The sequence below is a fragment of the Nicotiana tabacum genome, chromosome 21, assembly GCF_000715075.1.
Source record: "Nicotiana tabacum cultivar K326 chromosome 21, ASM71507v2, whole genome shotgun sequence".
Taxonomy (NCBI): Eukaryota; Viridiplantae; Streptophyta; class Magnoliopsida; order Solanales; family Solanaceae; genus Nicotiana; species Nicotiana tabacum.
Genome location: NC_134100.1, coordinates 83,968,227 through 83,986,212, shown reverse-complemented (window position 1 = coordinate 83,986,212; position 17,986 = coordinate 83,968,227). Strand labels below are relative to the sequence as shown.

At 32.8% G+C, this 17,986-nt stretch overlaps 4 protein-coding genes across 4 annotated transcripts; 3 read left to right on the top strand and 1 right to left on the bottom strand.

The window, feature by feature from the left end:
* Nucleotides 1-885: 885 nt before the first annotated feature.
* LOC107831771 (peroxidase 27) lies at nt 886-3,456 on the top strand. The gene is made up of 4 exons (XM_016659565.2): nt 886-1,181; nt 1,824-2,012; nt 2,109-2,274; nt 2,934-3,456. Exons 1-4 carry the CDS (start codon nt 960-962, stop codon nt 3,338-3,340), a joined length of 984 nt encoding a protein of 327 aa, XP_016515051.2. The 5' UTR covers nt 886-959; the 3' UTR covers nt 3,341-3,456.
* Nucleotides 3,457-9,119: 5,663 nt separating this feature from the next.
* LOC107831772 (peroxidase 27-like) lies at nt 9,120-11,641 on the top strand. The gene is made up of 4 exons (XM_016659566.2): nt 9,120-9,383; nt 10,086-10,274; nt 10,365-10,530; nt 11,059-11,641. The coding sequence occupies exons 1-4, from the start codon at nt 9,171-9,173 to the stop codon at nt 11,463-11,465; spliced, it is 975 nt and encodes a 324-aa protein (XP_016515052.1). The 5' UTR covers nt 9,120-9,170; the 3' UTR covers nt 11,466-11,641.
* A 1,256-nt stretch (nt 11,642-12,897) lies between these two features.
* On the top strand, nt 12,898-14,725 carry LOC107831769 (peroxidase 3-like). The gene is made up of 4 exons (XM_016659563.2): nt 12,898-13,204; nt 13,419-13,616; nt 13,707-13,869; nt 14,129-14,725. The coding sequence occupies exons 1-4, from the start codon at nt 12,935-12,937 to the stop codon at nt 14,542-14,544; spliced, it is 1,047 nt and encodes a 348-aa protein (XP_016515049.2). The 5' UTR covers nt 12,898-12,934; the 3' UTR covers nt 14,545-14,725.
* On the bottom strand, nt 14,699-15,761 carry LOC107831770 (DNA repair protein XRCC3 homolog). The gene has a single exon (XM_016659564.2). It carries the CDS (start codon nt 15,650-15,652, stop codon nt 14,807-14,809), a length of 846 nt encoding a protein of 281 aa, XP_016515050.1. The 5' UTR covers nt 15,653-15,761; the 3' UTR covers nt 14,699-14,806.
* Between the last annotated feature and the right edge of the window lie 2,225 nt (nt 15,762-17,986).

Sequence of the window (17,986 nt, the reverse complement as noted above, 5' to 3'; positions counted from 1 at the left end):
ATCAAGTATGCATGTTTAGGCACGATGAACAAATGTAGAAGCTCTTGCATGTTCAGACACATGCCTCGATTGAATCTAGAACTGAAATATATCTGATCTAACTCATGTATGAGGCACTAAAACTTAGAAAAATGAAGATTATCCCAACTTAATTAACCTATCTAGGAAAACACACACACACAAAAAAAAAAAGGAATTCATTCCATTAGGCTAATTAATTAATTAATTGGTAGAACATTTCTTTTAGCAAGTCAGAGCTAGGATGTCCTGAGTGCATTCTAAACAGAATGATTAAATACAAGCTGGAGCCTTACTGATTTAAACCTTTAGAAAAATGAAGATTCCTTGCACATCTCGTTCCTGCATGTTTACTCTAGTAACATGCTAAAGTCAACCATTCTTAACATTTCTCTTTGCACTACCCATTATATATCAATCTGCTTGAAAAGAAAAAGAAAAAAAGATAGAAATTGCTAATATTAGGGACATACCTTTTGTCCATATTTTATTTGTCATTTAAGGTTTTTGTACAACGCTTAAGAACGACATTTAATAGCCTTAATTAATCATACGAGTGTCCGTCTAAACTTCTCTTTATCTCTTTAATTTGTTAAATATCTTACTTCATTAACACTAAACTAATTGGAGCAATAAGATTAGATTTGAAAAAAAAAAATGACTTCTTACTTTTTAAAATGTCAATTATTTAACACATTCAGTTTTCTAAAACGACTAATATTTGAGAGCAGAGTTAACAAGTAATAATTTTTGGCATGTTATTTGAATCAAGTCAAGTAGAATGTCATCACTGGCAAACTTCAAGCCATATCTGGCATGAAAACTGCGAAGGGAGTAGTTCTATATCTGATTATAAATACCCCAATCTGTTTCACATACCTTCTACATTGGGAAATACAGAAAAACAAATCAACTTTATTCCCTATACTTCTAACAATACAATGGCTTTCTCAAGGCATATTGTAGTGCTCATTCTTCAATTGATGCTTGTCCCTCTTGCTTTTAACCTTTGTAATGCACAAGGCTTGAAATATGGCTTCTATAGAAAAACATGTCCTAGAGTTGAATCAATTGTGAGAGAGACAACTGCTCAATACATATCTAAGGCACCAACTCTAGCTGCTCCTTTGCTTAGGATGCAGTTCCATGATTGCTTTGTTAGGGTATGTTTTTATTTCTTTCATTTTCTTGCAGCCTCTTTATTTTTTTCGATTTCTCACTTGGTATCTAGTACTCACATTATTGGAGAGCGACTAGTCCAGACTCGCGCTGTGTAAGAGCCTAGTGTAGGGGGAAATGCTCCCTACTAGGATTTTTTTCTGTACCAAGGGTTCGAATTCGAAATCTCTGGTTAAGGGTAGAGAGATCTTATCTATCCCATCACAACCCTTCGTATCGCAGCCTCTAATATTCATGCTTTATGATGAATGACACTATTCTGTAAGCATATAAAGATTTTTTGTGTATTATTATTATTATATATTACTGTTGATGTTGTTGTTATCATCATTATTCTTCATTTATATGACATTCTTTAATTTCATTTTAGTTTATTTAAAAAAGAATGGTGTATTTTTATATTTAAAAGCTCTCTAGTTTTGAACTTCTCATTGTTGCCTTAACGACATGCTCTTGTAGTCATAGAAATGTGTTGGAATGTTTAGGACAATAAGTTCTAAGATGTACTTTTAATATGTATCAAAAGTTTTTATTCTTAATTTCTTATGGATGAAGTAATATTTTTTATTAGAAAATTGTTATTGGAAAGGAATGTCTTCTTGACATACAAAATGGACTTTTTATAGGGATGCGATGGTTCTGTAATGCTAAACTCAACCAAGACTAATCAAGCTGAGAGAGATGCCATTCCAAACCAATCTCTAAGAGGATTCCAAGTGATTAATGGTGTAAAATCTGCACTAGAAAACAAGTGTCCAGGTGTTGTATCTTGTGCAGATATCGTAGCCTTAGTAGCTCGGGATGCAGTTTCTATGGTAAAATCTCAGTGGATAATAAGCCCGTCCTTTTACCCTTCTTTTATCACATTGATTTTGAAGTGTTGATTACATTTATATAATTTGATTTTATAGATTAAAGGACCATATTGGAAAGTTCCCTTGGGAAGAAGAGATGGGAGAGTGTCAAACATGTTAGAAGCCTTGAACCTTTTACCAGCTCCATTTGCTAACATCTCTTCTCTTAAAGCACAGTTTGTCTCTCTTGGTTTGAATGCAAAAGACCTTGTGGTTCTATCAGGTAATTGAATTTGACTTATATATCAATGTATTTTAATATGGTGTTACACCTGTTTACTTGTAATTATCTTTTAGGTACATGATATATATTGTGAATTAAATTCCTTACATTGTTAGTATAAATTAGACCAGTAAACTCTTTTAAATGTAGTAAGATATAACACATTACTCAGTCTCATTATTTACTAGACTTGGTCAGATGTTCCAATTAATTAGGTGCATGAATGAGCATTGTACACTTGGTGCATACAAAAAACTTTCCCACTAATTCTGAGATTATAACTCTGGTAGTTTAAGGTCGAGATAGTACTGTTGGTCAACCGATTAATGTGGCTTATGAGGTACAACAATTATTAGAAAATAATTGAGTTAGAGTTTTAGATATGAGTGCTACATACGGTCTAACGAGAGGTGATTGAGACAGGAGCTCCTATAAATGTTCCGGTCGGGAGAGCGACTCTGCGATAAATTTTTAACGTGCTCGGAGAGCCTGCTGAAAATTTAGGGCTTCTAGCTTATACACTTATATTAACTTGTACTATATATAGTTAGTCAGTGTCCAATTCTATTAGGTTACTAATTTATGCTTATCATATAATTTTTCTTGTAATTACTTTATAACTCATGACCTAATTGTGTAAATATTTTTATTGTTGTCAGGAGGACATACCATTGGAACTTCCCATTGTTTCGCTTTCACAAACAGAATGTACAATTTCACAGGGAATGGTGATGCTGATCCAACAATGGATCCAAACTACATTGCTGGTTTGAAGCTAAAATGCAGTCCAACTGATGTAACAACACTTGTAGAAATGGATCCAGGAAGTTTCAAAATATTTGATGAAAAATATTACACACTTGTTGCTAAAAGGAGAGGGCTTTTTCAATCTGATTCTGCACTTCTTGATGATATTGAGACCAAAGCTTATGTTAAACGTCAAGCTCTTACCCATGGTAAAACATTTTTCAAAGATTTTGGTAAATCTATGGTGAAAATGGGCAAGATTGGTGTCTTGACTGGTCAAGCTGGTGAAATCAGGAAACATTGTGATTTTGTTAATTAATTAATCAGCTCTTGTTTTGTAATAATCTTCATACATGTAATTCTTGTGAATTACATGTGGCTTTTTGACTTTTCTCGATGTTATATGGATTTATAAATAAAGGTTTTTACATGTTATTTGAGGCATTCTTTAATATTTTTTCAATATTAGAATGGTTTCCTTTTGTAACATTAAATAACAAAAGATTTCCACGATTCTAATCAGCACAACATTAAAGAGGAACATGGTCAATTAACACCAATGCAAATTCGAGACTTTGGATCGATATAATCGCTTCATACAGACTTGTGGCTTTTGCACAAAAACTAAAGAGAAATTAAATCATAGCTTCATTGACATTTCTTAACATGATCATCTAAACTTTTAATCAAACTTGAGAAGTGTGAAATGGCCGAAGGGTACCGTAAGGCTGGTGAAGCCATTGCCTTAGGCCCCAAAATACTTAATTTTTATAATTATTATTAAAAAGACATTTTAAAGTTTAATATTTTTTAGTTTGGTTGAGGTTGTATAGATGAGTGAGTCAATGACAGTAAATTTTCTCTCATTAATAAGTATATTTACCTACTTCTTCAATTCTAATTTTTCATTCTCTATGTATATTTCTTTCTTTTTTATGTTTTTTGATACTTCACTTTCTAATTTTGACTATGTTCCTAAATTAGCTATTTTCTTTTATCATCTTTGACTGATCAAAAAATAAGTTTTTTTTGTGTCTTATTATTGTTTGAAATTTATCAAAAGGTTTAAGATGCCTTTTAATATAGTTTGACTTTAAGCCCCAACACCGTTGATCCGCATCTCATGTGAATGCATAAACTATAGAGATAATAGGTGTATAATAAGCAATACATAAATTTTTTTACAACTTATTTGGATTATTGTTACATATCATTTTATAATGTATCGTATTGTATTGTACTGAATTGTATTGTACATAGTTTAATGAACACAATATTTGGATAGATTATATTATTTACCGTCGTTTCTTTGTGTTACCTACTAACAATATGAAAAATAAACTTGCAACATTACTAAGAAAAAATAGGATACATAGTAGCACTATTATATAAAAAAATAAGACAAGGGATAAAATATGATTATATAATAATAAGGAAGGCAAGATGAGAGAAAAAAGTAAGGAAACGACACCACCACACCAAATCTGTGATTCCATGAAGTGGCACTTTTTGTCGTTACGTAACGGTGGATTTAACGATATACAATAAAATTTAAGTAACAATCAAAACAAACATTATATTTAAAGTAATAATACAATGTAATACAATAGGGTAACAACCATCCAAACAAGTTGTTAGTAACCTAAAAAATTATGTGGCAATAAGCAATAGTGCATTACTTACCATCACCAGTCACCACTCACAGAAAGCTAGTTTTTCCGGAACCAGCGATCAGTTTACATATATACAAAAAGGTAAAGAAACTCTTTTGTGTTCATTTAATTTAATTTAGGGTTCTTATTCTTTTATTTGTGTCCTTTGAAATCGTTAATTAACTTTTCCATAATTTTCTTTGGGATCTTTTGCACAATAGCCATCTGAATTTATTGTTCACTTTTAGTGGCTAGTATACATAGATTATATACAGTTATACATATATTATATATTTATTTTTTATTTTAATTTAAATAATTAAATGGACAGTTATTTAGGTTAATTATTTATTTTCTTTTATGTTCGAGCTGGCGGGTTGACTGGAGTTAGGCTGAAGAGGATCCTATTCTAACCACACTCAATAACTAATGGACTCAGTTGAGCCAGCCATTTTTTACGATTTATATCGGTCGGCCTTATTTCTATTTTGTTGCTTTTCAATTACATGTTAATCTTGCAGAAGAGATAACATCTTGCAGAAGAGAAGTTGGGATTTCAACTTTATAGATTATATATTTTAGAACGATACTATTAAGTAGTTTTAAACTTAATATGTGCACATATTTAATGAATTTTTTAATATAAATATAATACTTGAACAACCTATATTTGGTTGCTCGAGCCCGTATCAGGACTTCTACCTTTGCCCCTGAATTCTCCAGTATAAACTTATGCGGTTTCAGGAGTTGATTTCGGACGAAGACAAATCTAAACTTTTAAATTAAAGGGTAAGTTAATGTTGCAGAAGTAATTTTTTTGACAATACATACGAGTTTAAAATGAGAATATATCTTTTAATTTTTGTAATTATATAACTACAATTCAATTTTAAGTTCTATATACTGATGGTATAAATAATATTTATATAATCCGAACACTTAATAGGTAATTGCATATGAATCTCTTAATAAGAATTAATTAGTAATATAATTTAAAATGTTAATTGATCTACTATCACAAATTAAAATTAACCTGTAAAACAACATGGCCTAATGTACAAAAATATCACTTCATAATGAATTAGTATTTTAATGATCCGATAAATTTACAGCAAACCAGCCAATATTCGTTTATACAACTAATCAAAAATATTTGGCAGAATGCTTGACAGCCCCATTCATTGATCTTGTCAAAAATATTTATTTAGACACTTTAACTAACGAGAAATTTAATTTTATTATATGTGAGACACAAATATGACTAATTTGCCGTAGTTGAAAAGTATAACTTGTTGGCCCAACTAATTGGGCCAAAACAAAGAATAGGTGCCACGTGCTTGTGCTGTGACATCGAATTATAAGGGATCTTAACATATTGTCATTTTTGCTAAGATGGACAAAGATTAATTTTTGTCCGCAGTCAAAATTATTTATATTTGATAGCCGCAAAAATGTATACAATTTATATATTTTTGTATATAATATATAGAAAAATATATATACAAATATTAATAATTATTTTCGAATATTATTTTAAAAGCGGCTATACAGTGTCATTTCCCAAAGTAGTTTTAGCAATTTATAATTGTTGTTGGTGTATACTCAGTTTATTTACAAGTGTATAATAAATGTGTAATCAAGTGTATAATGTATACACGTTGATTATACACTAATTAATTATACGCCATATGCTAGCTACCTAAAATTTGTAAAAACTAGAAACTAGGATTCTTTTTTATTAATTATGATCTTTGCTGGGCTGCTGTATAGGGTAAAATCCCCTATTAGTAAGATTGTTGGAGGGGTCCTGATCATGTTCATATTAAAATCTCAAGCAGTTTAACATGCTTTTTCATGTTCTGATGATGTGTCAAATGTGAATAAAATACTAATAAGCAGAGGAGACTGCTGACTGTCTAACAGCAAGTTGGTTTTGTGAATCAATCAACACTGATTAACGTACTCTATATGATTAACATTTTATGTATTAATGCATTAAAACAGAAATAATTTAGAGAAAGGCCAACACTACAAACTTGATAGTCGATTAGTTGAATATGAAGCTTATAAAATATGCATGTGATCACACATTTCTTTCTTATTTATTTTTCTATCTGTTTACAAAATGGACCCTATTATTATGTCTACCAAATCAAAAAAAGAAAATTTATCAGTCACTATTAGAAGGTCAATTTTCTCCACAACAAATCAACAATTAAAAAGACAAATATAAGATTTTATTTTCATCGTACCGACACAAAGAGAGGGGAGGGGGCAAGGGTTTAAAGTTTTAAACTTTAAAGAGTTGAGAACAGTAGGGTCAATATGATACATTGGAACTCTATGCTTAGGTGATCTAAGTAGGAATTAAAATTATTAGATTACAACTCCAAACTAAATTTTACATAGTTCGCCATTCTTTTGACGGCCTTTTGCATTTTAACAATATTATATCAAAATAAAATTCTCATTTATATGTATTTTCAGCCTGCATGGCGAATCTTTTGCTTCTCAGGTGGTGTAAAACAATGGTGCTTGCATTGCGGGAGATGTCACTCGGACTTGAGATACTTCCCCTGGCTGGCAAGGGTGAGAGTTCATCCATTTGAAGAAAAGATATCGGAGTATACAAAGTGACCCTAATGCTATAATGGGGACAGCCATTCAATTACTCCATTTGAATCCAAATCATTATTTAACATGACTTTTTTGTATGAAACACGAACTATAATTTTTATTTCTGATATCTATGTCTGATTATCGTCTTCCAATTAACCGCTTTAATTTGTTTTGGTTTTTTGGTTCAAAGATGAAATTTTATTAGACATCAATATGCATTGAAATGGGTTTAAGGTTTAGCGTTTAGCTCTAGTCTAACCCCATGCTGGCTTTCGAATTACTTTCAACAACTAAGAGCTGCATCCTACAAATTACATAGTGATGCTCGCTTGAGCATATATAACTACTAGAAATTCGACAAAAACCGACCAAGGTCGATCGATCAATTTTGGTCGGTCAAAAAACCGACCAAAGTTGGTCGGTTTTTCAATTTTTTTTTTTTTTTTACGAAACCGACCAACTTTGGTCGGTTTTCTTTGGCGCAAAAATGCGGGAAACTATTTTTGAGTCCCGCGAAATTTATGTTTCAAGAAATCGACCAACTTTGGTCGGTTTTTTAATTAAAATAAATAAAAATTAATATTAAAAAAACCGACCAAAATTGGTCGGTTAATTCGGCGGGTCATTTAAAAAAACCGACCAACTTTGGTCGGTAATTTTACTTTTTAATAAAACCGACCAACTTTGGTCGGTTATTTTCGTGCGAAAATACAATTAAAGAGTATAAATCAAATAAAAGACAGTCTTAAAACAAAATGTACCAATGGTCTAGTGGTAGAATAGTATCCTGCCACAGTATAGACCCCGGTTCGATTCCCAGATGGTGAATCTTTTTATTACATAATTAAAATACCGACCAACTTTGGTCGGAAAAAACCGACCAACTTTGGTCGGTTTTCTTTGCAATATTTTTTTTTTGAATTTAATTGACCGACCAAAGTTGGTCGGTAATTTCCGACCAACTTTGGTCGGTATTCCTTTCCGACCACAAAAATACCGTCCACAGGTAAATGGTCGTATTTTGGTCGGTTTTTGGCCATTACCGACCAACGTTGGTCGGTTTTTTTGGTCGATTTTTACCAGTGACATATATAAGTAGTAAAGGAAAAATAAACACTATATTAAAAAAAGCCATTCATCCAGATTATACTGGCATGTGTTCATGGGAGTTTGGCATTAAACCCTATATATATATATATATGATATAATGTAACTTTTTATATTGAGTTACTGACTAATAGTAATATAATGAATTCATATTAGCAAAAGAAAAGTCTGTAGGCCCTTGATATCTGATTGACCTTATATACTTAGTGTATTGTATTGTTTGGCGAAGGAAGTTTAGCTGAACCTCCTTCCGTCCACCTTGCTTCATTATTGTATCTCTCACGAGATGAAAGGAAGGATTGACAATTTATCCGTCCATTAAATTCTGCTACTTGTAGTGATCCACTTTTAGAAGGCTTTTTATATTGTTCCAACCATTCTCGCTGGGTTGATACTTTACTGAAACTACTTTTTAACAGTAAGAAATCAACCGCGCAATATTATTGTCCAATATTTGATTAAAAAAGAACTATCTATTTCACAATTAGTTAAACTCTCCGTTGTCTTTCTTTCCTTGCTGTTCTTTAATTTCATTTTGTTTTTCTTGGGGTTGTTTGACGGTCTAGTTTGCATATATTAGCAACGAGTACATTAATTCTTTGATTCGCATGGGGTTAGGTGCTAACTGCCAAATATTATAATCCACTTCAAAAGTACCAGCTTACGAAATCAAAGGACTTATATATCACCAAATTATATCCTTCCAATTTAAAAGGGCCATATATTTGTCTTAGAATCATCAGTTATCAAACAAGCAAGTTAAGAAAAAAAATGGCAACCTTAAAATTTCTTTTAGTTGTCATTCTTTGTCTTGCATTTGCCTTCGGGCTTGCTAATTCACAAGGCTTGCAAGTAGGGTTTTACAAGAAAACATGTCCAAATGTAGAAGCAATTGTCAAAAAGGCAACAACTGACTTTGTTTCTCGTGCTCCTACTTTGGCTGCCCCATTATTGAGAATGCATTTTCATGATTGTTTTGTTAGGGTAAGCAAGTGATTTAATGCCTTATCATCTCTGCATATATTATTTGGTTTTTTTTTTTACGTTCAATGCACTACAAAAGGATTAGTTTATGTATGGTCACTGAAATTACTTGCTAAAACAGTAGAAAGTCTCTGGAAACTAAATTTGTCATATAAAGTAACTAAACTTTATACACTAATAGTAATTTCACAAATTTTACTCACATAGTACTTGGTAAATTTACCTTGCACAATGGATGGGCCTGAGGATCCACATTTCAATATGAGAGCTAATGAGAAGGGATTGGAGGTGTGAATTGAGACATATTTGGAGGGAAAGTAATATGAAGATGTTAGCTAAGCAAAGTCCCGGTCCTGCTCCTGGCTTAACCATCCTACGTGAACCCCTACTGCAATCAGAAAGTGAAAAAAGAATGATAACTTAGGCGCGAGAACACATAGAATTGTTACAATTAGTTAGAGCGTAAAGCCTTAACATGTTCCAAAAAAGGAAGTATACGGGTGGTAATTAAAATTTTAGTGACTTTATTATTATGGTAAGTAAAGTTTAATATTTTTAATGTAGTTAAAAGATAGTTTTGTGATTTTATTGATTCTATAAAATGATGATGAAACCCTCTAGCTAACTGAACATCATCTAACTAACAAAGTTCCAAATAAACAAGTCTTCTTCTGAGTTTTTATCTATATTTTTTTTATGTAGGGATGTGATGGTTCAGTGCTACTGAATTCAACAAAAGGTAATCAAGCAGAGAAAGATGCAATTCCAAATCAAAGCCTGAGGGGATTCCAAGTGATTGATGCTGCTAAATCTGCTTTAGAAAAACAGTGTCCTGGCATTGTGTCTTGCACTGATATTTTAGCCTTAGTAGCTCGTGATGCTGTTTCACTGGTAACTAGTTAGTACATTCAGTCCATTTATATATAATTAGCATATAAATGAAGTATAATTCTTTCCTAAACACATTATGGGTTGTTTCAGATTAATGGACCAACTTGGCAAGTAGAGTTGGGAAGAAGAGATGGGAGAGTTTCAATTCTCTCAGAGGCCATAAGAAACCTGCCAACTCCTTTTGACAACTTTACTACTCTAAAATCATCATTTGGCGCTTTGGGCCTAAGTGTAAAAGACCTTGTTGTTCTATCAGGTAAGTTTATGGTTTGCATCAAAATTAAAGTAAAATTACTGCATCGGGAAGATTTAAAGTTCAAGAAACAATAATCTTTAGCTTTTATATTCTTTGGAAATCTGCACTTTTACCCCTTTAAATATCGATAAATTCTAATTTTGGTCCTTGTAATATCTGGCTATAAGCACATTTAACTGTTAATTATTGAAATGCGAACTTTTGATCCCTTTGTTGTAAATCTTTATACATATAACGAACTATAAACCATTATATTATTTGACAGCTCATGCGTTATGTTAAGTTTGTATCGTTACTCCATATCTGAGGGTAATATAATTCTAGAAATAGTGTAAATGTAACATATTTTCTATATAAAGGGACCAGAATGTCATAGTTTTTTAATAAATTAGAGGTTATATATGCTCAGTCACTTATTACAAGGACCAAAGCTAGAATTTACCAATAACCAAGCTAAGAACCAAAAGCGCTATTATTACTCTATCCTTTTCTTAATACTTTTTTCCTTATTTATTTGATATAATATAGGTGGACATACTCTTGGGGTATCACATTGTTTTTCCTTCGGAAGTCGTTTGTACAATTTCACTGGTAAAGGTGATACAGACCCAAACATGGATCAGAACTACATAGGTCAATTGAAGACCAAATGCAAGCCAAATGATGTGACCACTACTGTTGAAATGGACCCTGGAAGTGCCAAGAATTTTGACACAGATTATTACACTATGGTTAGCAAAAGAAGAGGGTTGTTCGCATCTGATGCAGCTCTTCTCACAAATACTCAAACAAAAGCTTATGTCTTGTCCCAATTAAATACCCCTGGATCAACTTTCTTCGAGGATTTTGGAGTATCAATGGTGAATATGGGCAAAATTGGGGTCCTTACTGGGAAAGCAGGTGAAATCAGAAAACATTGCGCTATTAGAAATTAATTAGAGGAATTTTAATAAGCTATTTCCCTTGCAGAATTTTAGCTTTCGTATCGTTTTGTTCAATGGGAACTTTACGTGCAATTAGTAATTTCTTCTTATTTTATTGTATGTTTTTTACTTTAGTTTGTTAAGCATGTAATTACTACATTAATAAAAGTGTTGTTTCCCTTTTATAACTACCATGCATATTATAATTGTCCTTTTTTTTAATTTAATATTAGGAGGATTAGCAGCTTCTACCAGTAAATTTTAGTCATAAGATTCCAAAAAATGACGTTTCAAATAAGTACAAAGGTTGAAGGAGACCTCACAGCTAATATGACAACATAAGATATAGGATTATTCGAACTAATGACCAGTAAATCTAAATTCACTATCCAATTGATTGCTGTAGCCGTTTTGAAGCCTTTTTCAAACGAAATACTTATGACCCGTTTGGACATAGATTCTCAAATATTTTTTGAAAAAACTGGTTTTGATGAAATTTGATTTAAATTGAAAATGTGTTTTTTTTTGGGGCAAGTTTTGACATGTTAAAAAAACTTTTTTTTCAACTAAAAAGTCTCAAATGATCGTGATTTGGCAAAGAGGCAACTACAGTTTTCTTTCCAGTCTATTGACTTTGTTTTTCCTGCAAATTGGTTATACGCACGTCATAGAGAATATATATCTACTTAAGTACGAAAGAGAAACTTACAAGAAGGAACTAATTGTAGAATTAAACTCTACAATATACAAACCAAGGATCCAAAGTACAATAAATATGTTGAAGTGTTAGTTTCTAGTAAATATTTTTACTAAGTACGTAGTGGCATGTTCCAATTGTCCAATATAAGGAAAAAGTGACCAACTCTTTAAGCTATAAATTGCAAGTAATTGTAACTGGCTGATCTCACCAAATGTAATAGAAATAAAACAAGTAGCAAAACAGCTCGAAAACTTGACTTAACAAAGGATATGCCAAAAGCATGTATATAATTGCTGTCCTGGCTACTAGCTATAGTAGCAGGTATTAGTTTGTTGAAATAAGAACATGGACGTAACATGCACCATAACAAAAAGAACTACTGCATGCTCCAAAAAAAATAAAAAAATAAAAATAATAATTGAAAAAAAAGGGAGGACGAGCAAATAAACAAGCTATGGTTTTTATGTACATACCATAAATTATAGTTACTTTTCCTTATCAGAGCCCAATTTCTGGGGTTTTTCCTTAGTTACCATATGAGAAATCTAACCAATTTTTCGCACTTTATGTTTAAACATTTTTCCTGATGGCATCAGTTGAGAAGGTCGAGGTCAACGTGATTATGATATGTGATCTTACTGGCAAGTATAGGAAAGGGACAGACTATAACTAATCTACTTTTTAAACGCTATGTAAAGAGGAACGATAAATAATGGAGTATTAAACTAAACACATTTTAGTTAGACTGAAAAGAAAAGTGCCTATAAATTTGCTCTAATGCATGCTGTTTGAGTACAGAAACGCAACAAAACAAGAAATCTCTTTGAACAATAGCAACACAATGGCTACATTTAGCTCTTTGGGTTTTCTAGTATTGATATTTCTCGGTATCCTGGGGTCTAGCCATGGCCAGTTACAACTCAACTTCTATAGCAAGAGCTGCCCAAAAGCAGAGAAGATCATTCAAGGCTACGTTCAGAAGCACATTCCTAACGCTCCGTTTCTTGCAGCTGCCTTACTCAGAATGCACTTCCATGATTGCTTTGTCAGGGTAAGTATGTATATTTATTGTAATAATTGTCCAAGTTATTGGATTGAGACAGACTTAAATAGTGTGTTATGAGGATTCATATAACCGACCCCAAATTGCTTGGGATCGAGGCGAAATTACTATTATTGTTCATATGCAGCAACTTATTTGCTATATTTCATTTTCTGAGTGTACCTTTTGTGATTTATTCTTTCTTTGTTTTGGGTCTTGGCAGGGTTGTGATGCTTCTGTGCTCCTAAATTCCACTAAGAGTACAGGAAACCAAACCGAAAAAGTGGCAATCCCAAATCAAACACTGAGGGGATTCTCCTTCATTGATGGTATAAAGAAAATAGTTGAAGCTGAATGCCCCGGAGTTGTCTCTTGTGCTGATATTGTCGCCTTGGTTGCTAGAGACTCTGTAGTAGTCACCGTAAGCAAAAGTTTGAGCAAATAAATAATTAACTTCTTGAACCATTTCCTAAGTATTGTTCACATTCTCTTCTTCTTCTTGGAATAATAGGGAGGTCCATACTGGAAAGTGCCAACTGGTAGAAGAGATGGAAGAATATCAAATGCCTCAGAAGCCTTAGCAGACATTCCAGCTCCAACTAGTAACTTCACCAGGCTTCAGTCGTCGTTTGCCAAGAAGGGTCTTGATCTAAAAGACTTAGTCCTATTGTCCGGTAAGTCAAATTAATAGTACCATTATATATGGTGGTATTTAATTGTGTATAAAATTTAAGTAAGAAAGATTTTGGTATATAAGAAAATTATTTAAAGAAATTGCGGTCATCTTAAAGATGACATGACATTTCTGTAGCTAAACGAACATGTGCAAAATATAGAAATGGATCATTCTATAAAATGAAACAGAGGGAGTATTCATTTCTAGTCCTCTATGTATAGGTTTTTACTTTTTAACAATAAGTACTTTTCTTTCAGGTGCTCACACCATCGGAATTTCTCACTGCCCATCATTTTCCACACGTCTGTACAATTTCACTGGAACTTTTGGTACTCAAGATCCATCTCTAGACAGCGAATACGCTGCCAATCTTAAGGCCAAAAAATGCAAATCCGTTAATGACAATACAACAATAGTTGAGATGGACCCCGGTAGTTTCAAGACATTTGACCTTAGCTACTTCAAGCTTTTGCTCAAGAGGAGAGGCCTCTTCCAATCAGATGCAGCCTTAACAACAAGTTCTACGACAAAATCATACATCAACCAACTAGTACAAGGATCACTCAAAGAGTTCTATGCTGAATTTGCTAAGGCCATGGAGAAAATGGGGAAAATAGAAGTTAAGACAGGTTCTACAGGTGAAATCAGGAAGCATTGTGCAGTTGTGAATTAATAGTTGTTAGGACACTTTTCATTTTGGTGCCACGTTTCAAGGATTTTGTATTTTCTGTATCTACTTTGTGTGAATGCTTTGAGGTACATTGTATCATGTTCTTTTGTATCTATTCTGTACAATATCTGTAGCTTGATTATTTTGGCAATAAAACTGAGGTGCCAAGGGCAGCTTTTTTGTATAAATTGAAAGATTGGTCAGACATCTTCATGATATAAATCTTTTTCTTTTTTACTATAGTACTAACTAAGCCAGCAATGTTTTATCTTTCTAAACCAAAAACCTTTTCTCTAGTAATAACAAACTCACAGTAAGAATCAGGCAGATGAGGAGCAAAAACAACGCGTATAAACCTCCGAGTTTGTGTAGTAAAGCAATCTTCATCAGCAACTCTCTCTTCATTTCTTGACAAGAATAATCTTGTATTAACACAATTAGCCCATGACAAACCCAACGCAGCACACACTTTCCTCTCAGATGTATACAAGCAAGTGGAGTTCCCAATCCTTAAAACATCAGAATCATCAATTACATCCACAACCTGGTTGATTACCACTACCGCTAACCCAAAACGTCTAGCTTGCTCCTTCAATTTGCTTGAAATCTTGAAGAATAAACCCGATCTCTGCTTAAGGTCGCGCGCGTTGTTCTCAAATTCAAAGCGAAATAAAGCAGCAATGGAGTCAATTACTATTAACTTAATAGGGGGAAAGGAAGGAGGACGGGATAATAATAAAGAGTCTATTTGGGACAATACGTCGAACAGGTGGTGAGCAGAGTGAAGAGGGTGGGTTAGAATGTTACCTAAAGGATTGTGGAGTGTGGGGAAAGAGGAGGAGAGTTGGTGAAGGCGGCGGAGGGGAAAGGGAGATTCGGAGTAGAGGTATAAGGAGGAAGAAGAAAGGCCGCCAAGAGAAGTGGGGAGCTGAGCGGAGAGGAGGAGCTGAAGGGAGATTTGGGTTTTGCCGCAGCCGCTTTCAGCAACTAATTCGGTAATTGAATTGCAAGGAATGCCGCCGCCGAGAAAGCGGTCTAGAATTGGGCAGCCGAGGCTGCATTTCTGAACGGGGCTGGGACTAAGATGCTGAAGGAGATCCTCGGGTTTCATCAAATGCGCGCTTTTCTGCTGATTCAAAATGAGTAATGGTTGTAGTTATTGCTCATAGAGAGACGAAGGAACTTTATTATGATAAAAGTAAGCTAATTAACTTTAGACGTTTGTCGTGTATCTATGACGTTGATGACTTGGAAAAGATACGGTAGATGCGGGATGTAGCATCTGGTTCTTTTGAACTTATCTCTAAAACACTTCTGAAAGGAAGCATAAATTTATGGATATATATTTATTAAAATTATAATAAATAATAGGGCAAAGGTCCAAATATGTTTTTGTACTATACGAAATTGAGCATATTTGTCATTCGTTAATATTTTAGCTCAAATATGTCCTTACCGTCACATAGTTGGCCCATATATGTTCTTAGAGTTACACAGTTGGCCCATATATGCCCTTTTAGAAACGGAATTCACTCAAACTAATTAGTTCTTTCGTTAATTGTATTAAAGTTTATTACAAACACTATTTCCTTTTTATTAGTACTTTTTTTTTTTTACCTTTCTCTTTTCTTTCTTCTTTTTTCTTTTCTTCTCTTTTTTTTTTCCTTTTTCTTTCTCCCTTATCCGTTTCCTCCATTACTGATGTCTTCTTCATTTTCTTCACCAATTTCACTTGACAAAACTCATGAATTCCAATTACTAAGAAAATTCTCCCATAAGCTAATCAAGATCCAATTCACTAGCCTTCTAAATGAACGAAATTAAATTGTTCCAAAAATTATGGTTTAAACTTTAAAATAATAAAAACATCTCAACCTTTAACAATACTCAAAAGACCAAAATATTTAAATTGTTTTCAGAAAGATAATTTAATGATTAAAAGCATAGAGTTCAAGTTGTCGTGTTATAAATTTGAGTTGTTAGTCTTTTTTCAGCTGGACATTTTCTATTTTTTTATTAACTATGTAAATTAGGGGTGTACATGGAACGGGTTGGTTCGGTTTTTATCAAAACCAAACCAAACCAATTATATCGGTTTGGATTGTTCGGTTTTGTTGGATTTTTTAAGTTTTTTGTTACATAAATATTATTTCAATCTTACTTTGTTAAATTTTTTAGAACTAAATATATGTTCAGTAAAAATTTAAAAATTGACAAACATATGATTTATAAAAATATTCTTATGGGAGAATTTTCTTAGTAATTGGAATTCATGAATTTTGTCAAGTGAAATTGGTGACGAAAATGGAGAAGACGTCAGTAATGGAGGAAATCGGATAAGGGAGAAAGAAAAAGGAAAAGAAAAAGAGAAGAAAAGAAAAAAGAAGAAAGAAAAGAGAAAGGTAAAGAAAAAAAATACTAATAAAAAGGAAATAGTATTTGTAATATACTTTAATACAATTAACGAAAGAGCTAATTAGTTTGGGTGAATTCCGTTTCGAAAAGGGCATATATGAGTCAACTGTGTAACTCTAAGGGCATATATGGACCAACTATGTGACGGTAAGGACATATTTGAGCTAAAGTATTAACGAAGGGCAAATGTGCTTAATTTAGTATAGTACAAAGGCATATTTGGACCTTTTCCGTAAATAATATACTCCATATAAATCCATATTTTAAAAATAAAGTGAATTCAATACTGAAAATTTTAATTATTAAATCCATAAAATTTATATAATGAATCCACCGCTGGTCGTAGAAGCAATAATCTTTTAACATATGAGATTCCTAGTCTTCTTCATTATTGTCATTGAGTGTCGAACAGCCAAGCTCAACAATCCTAAATTTCATCTTATTTTAAGCCCAAAAGCAACCCCTTGGAATTGTCTTCCAAGAGGCAAGAAGAACTATCCAACTGGAGAAAACGGTATACGGTAGAAAATTTAGGATGTATGTGATATATATCGCGAATGTAAATTTATATCAGTATTAGTTTTATTAGGTCATTAATTAATGCTTACTAGGTTATCTCTAGATTATTTAGTGCATATAAAAAAAGGCAAAAAGAACTTTTAGTTATATATAAAATGTTGAATCCCATTGACATGAGGAAAGATTTTAGTGTAGCGGCAAGATGGTTCAAAATTCACCTAAGATTATAGGTTTAAATTCTAGGTGTGACATTTAGTAGAGCTTTTTTCGTATTTAGAACTCCCTAATGTGTAGTCCTGACTCAGCCGTTGATTTTGATACGATATGTTTTTGCTTTTCTTACATTCAAATTCCAAGTTTACTGAAAATCCTCCTAGTTAAATTCAGTTTTTGATGGTTCTGGATACTCTGGATAGAAGAGACCCATAGTGATGCCATTATCTGTTGAGAAACAAATAGGCATTGGACAATGAGAGAGATGCAATAACATGCAAGTGACATCTTGGTTTCA

Coding starts and splice junctions, on each gene's coding strand:
- LOC107831771 (XM_016659565.2), top strand. CDS start 960: ATGGCTTTCTCAAGGCATATTGTAGTGCTCATTCTTCAATTGATGCTT. Junction 1,182..1,823: donor TCCATGATTGCTTTGTTAGG/GTATGTTTTTAT, acceptor GACTTTTTATAG/GGATGCGATGGTTCTGTAAT. Junction 2,275..2,933: donor AGACCTTGTGGTTCTATCAG/GTAATTGAATTT, acceptor TATTGTTGTCAG/GAGGACATACCATTGGAACT.
- LOC107831772 (XM_016659566.2), top strand. CDS start 9,171: ATGGCAACCTTAAAATTTCTTTTAGTTGTCATTCTTTGTCTTGCATTT. Junction 9,384..10,085: donor TTCATGATTGTTTTGTTAGG/GTAAGCAAGTGA, acceptor TTTTTTATGTAG/GGATGTGATGGTTCAGTGCT. Junction 10,275..10,364: donor CTCGTGATGCTGTTTCACTG/GTAACTAGTTAG, acceptor GGGTTGTTTCAG/ATTAATGGACCAACTTGGCA.
- LOC107831769 (XM_016659563.2), top strand. CDS start 12,935: ATGCTGTTTGAGTACAGAAACGCAACAAAACAAGAAATCTCTTTGAAC. Junction 13,617..13,706: donor GAGACTCTGTAGTAGTCACC/GTAAGCAAAAGT, acceptor TTGGAATAATAG/GGAGGTCCATACTGGAAAGT. Junction 13,870..14,128: donor AGACTTAGTCCTATTGTCCG/GTAAGTCAAATT, acceptor CTTTTCTTTCAG/GTGCTCACACCATCGGAATT.
- LOC107831770 (XM_016659564.2), bottom strand. CDS start 15,652: ATGAAACCCGAGGATCTCCTTCAGCATCTTAGTCCCAGCCCCGTTCAG.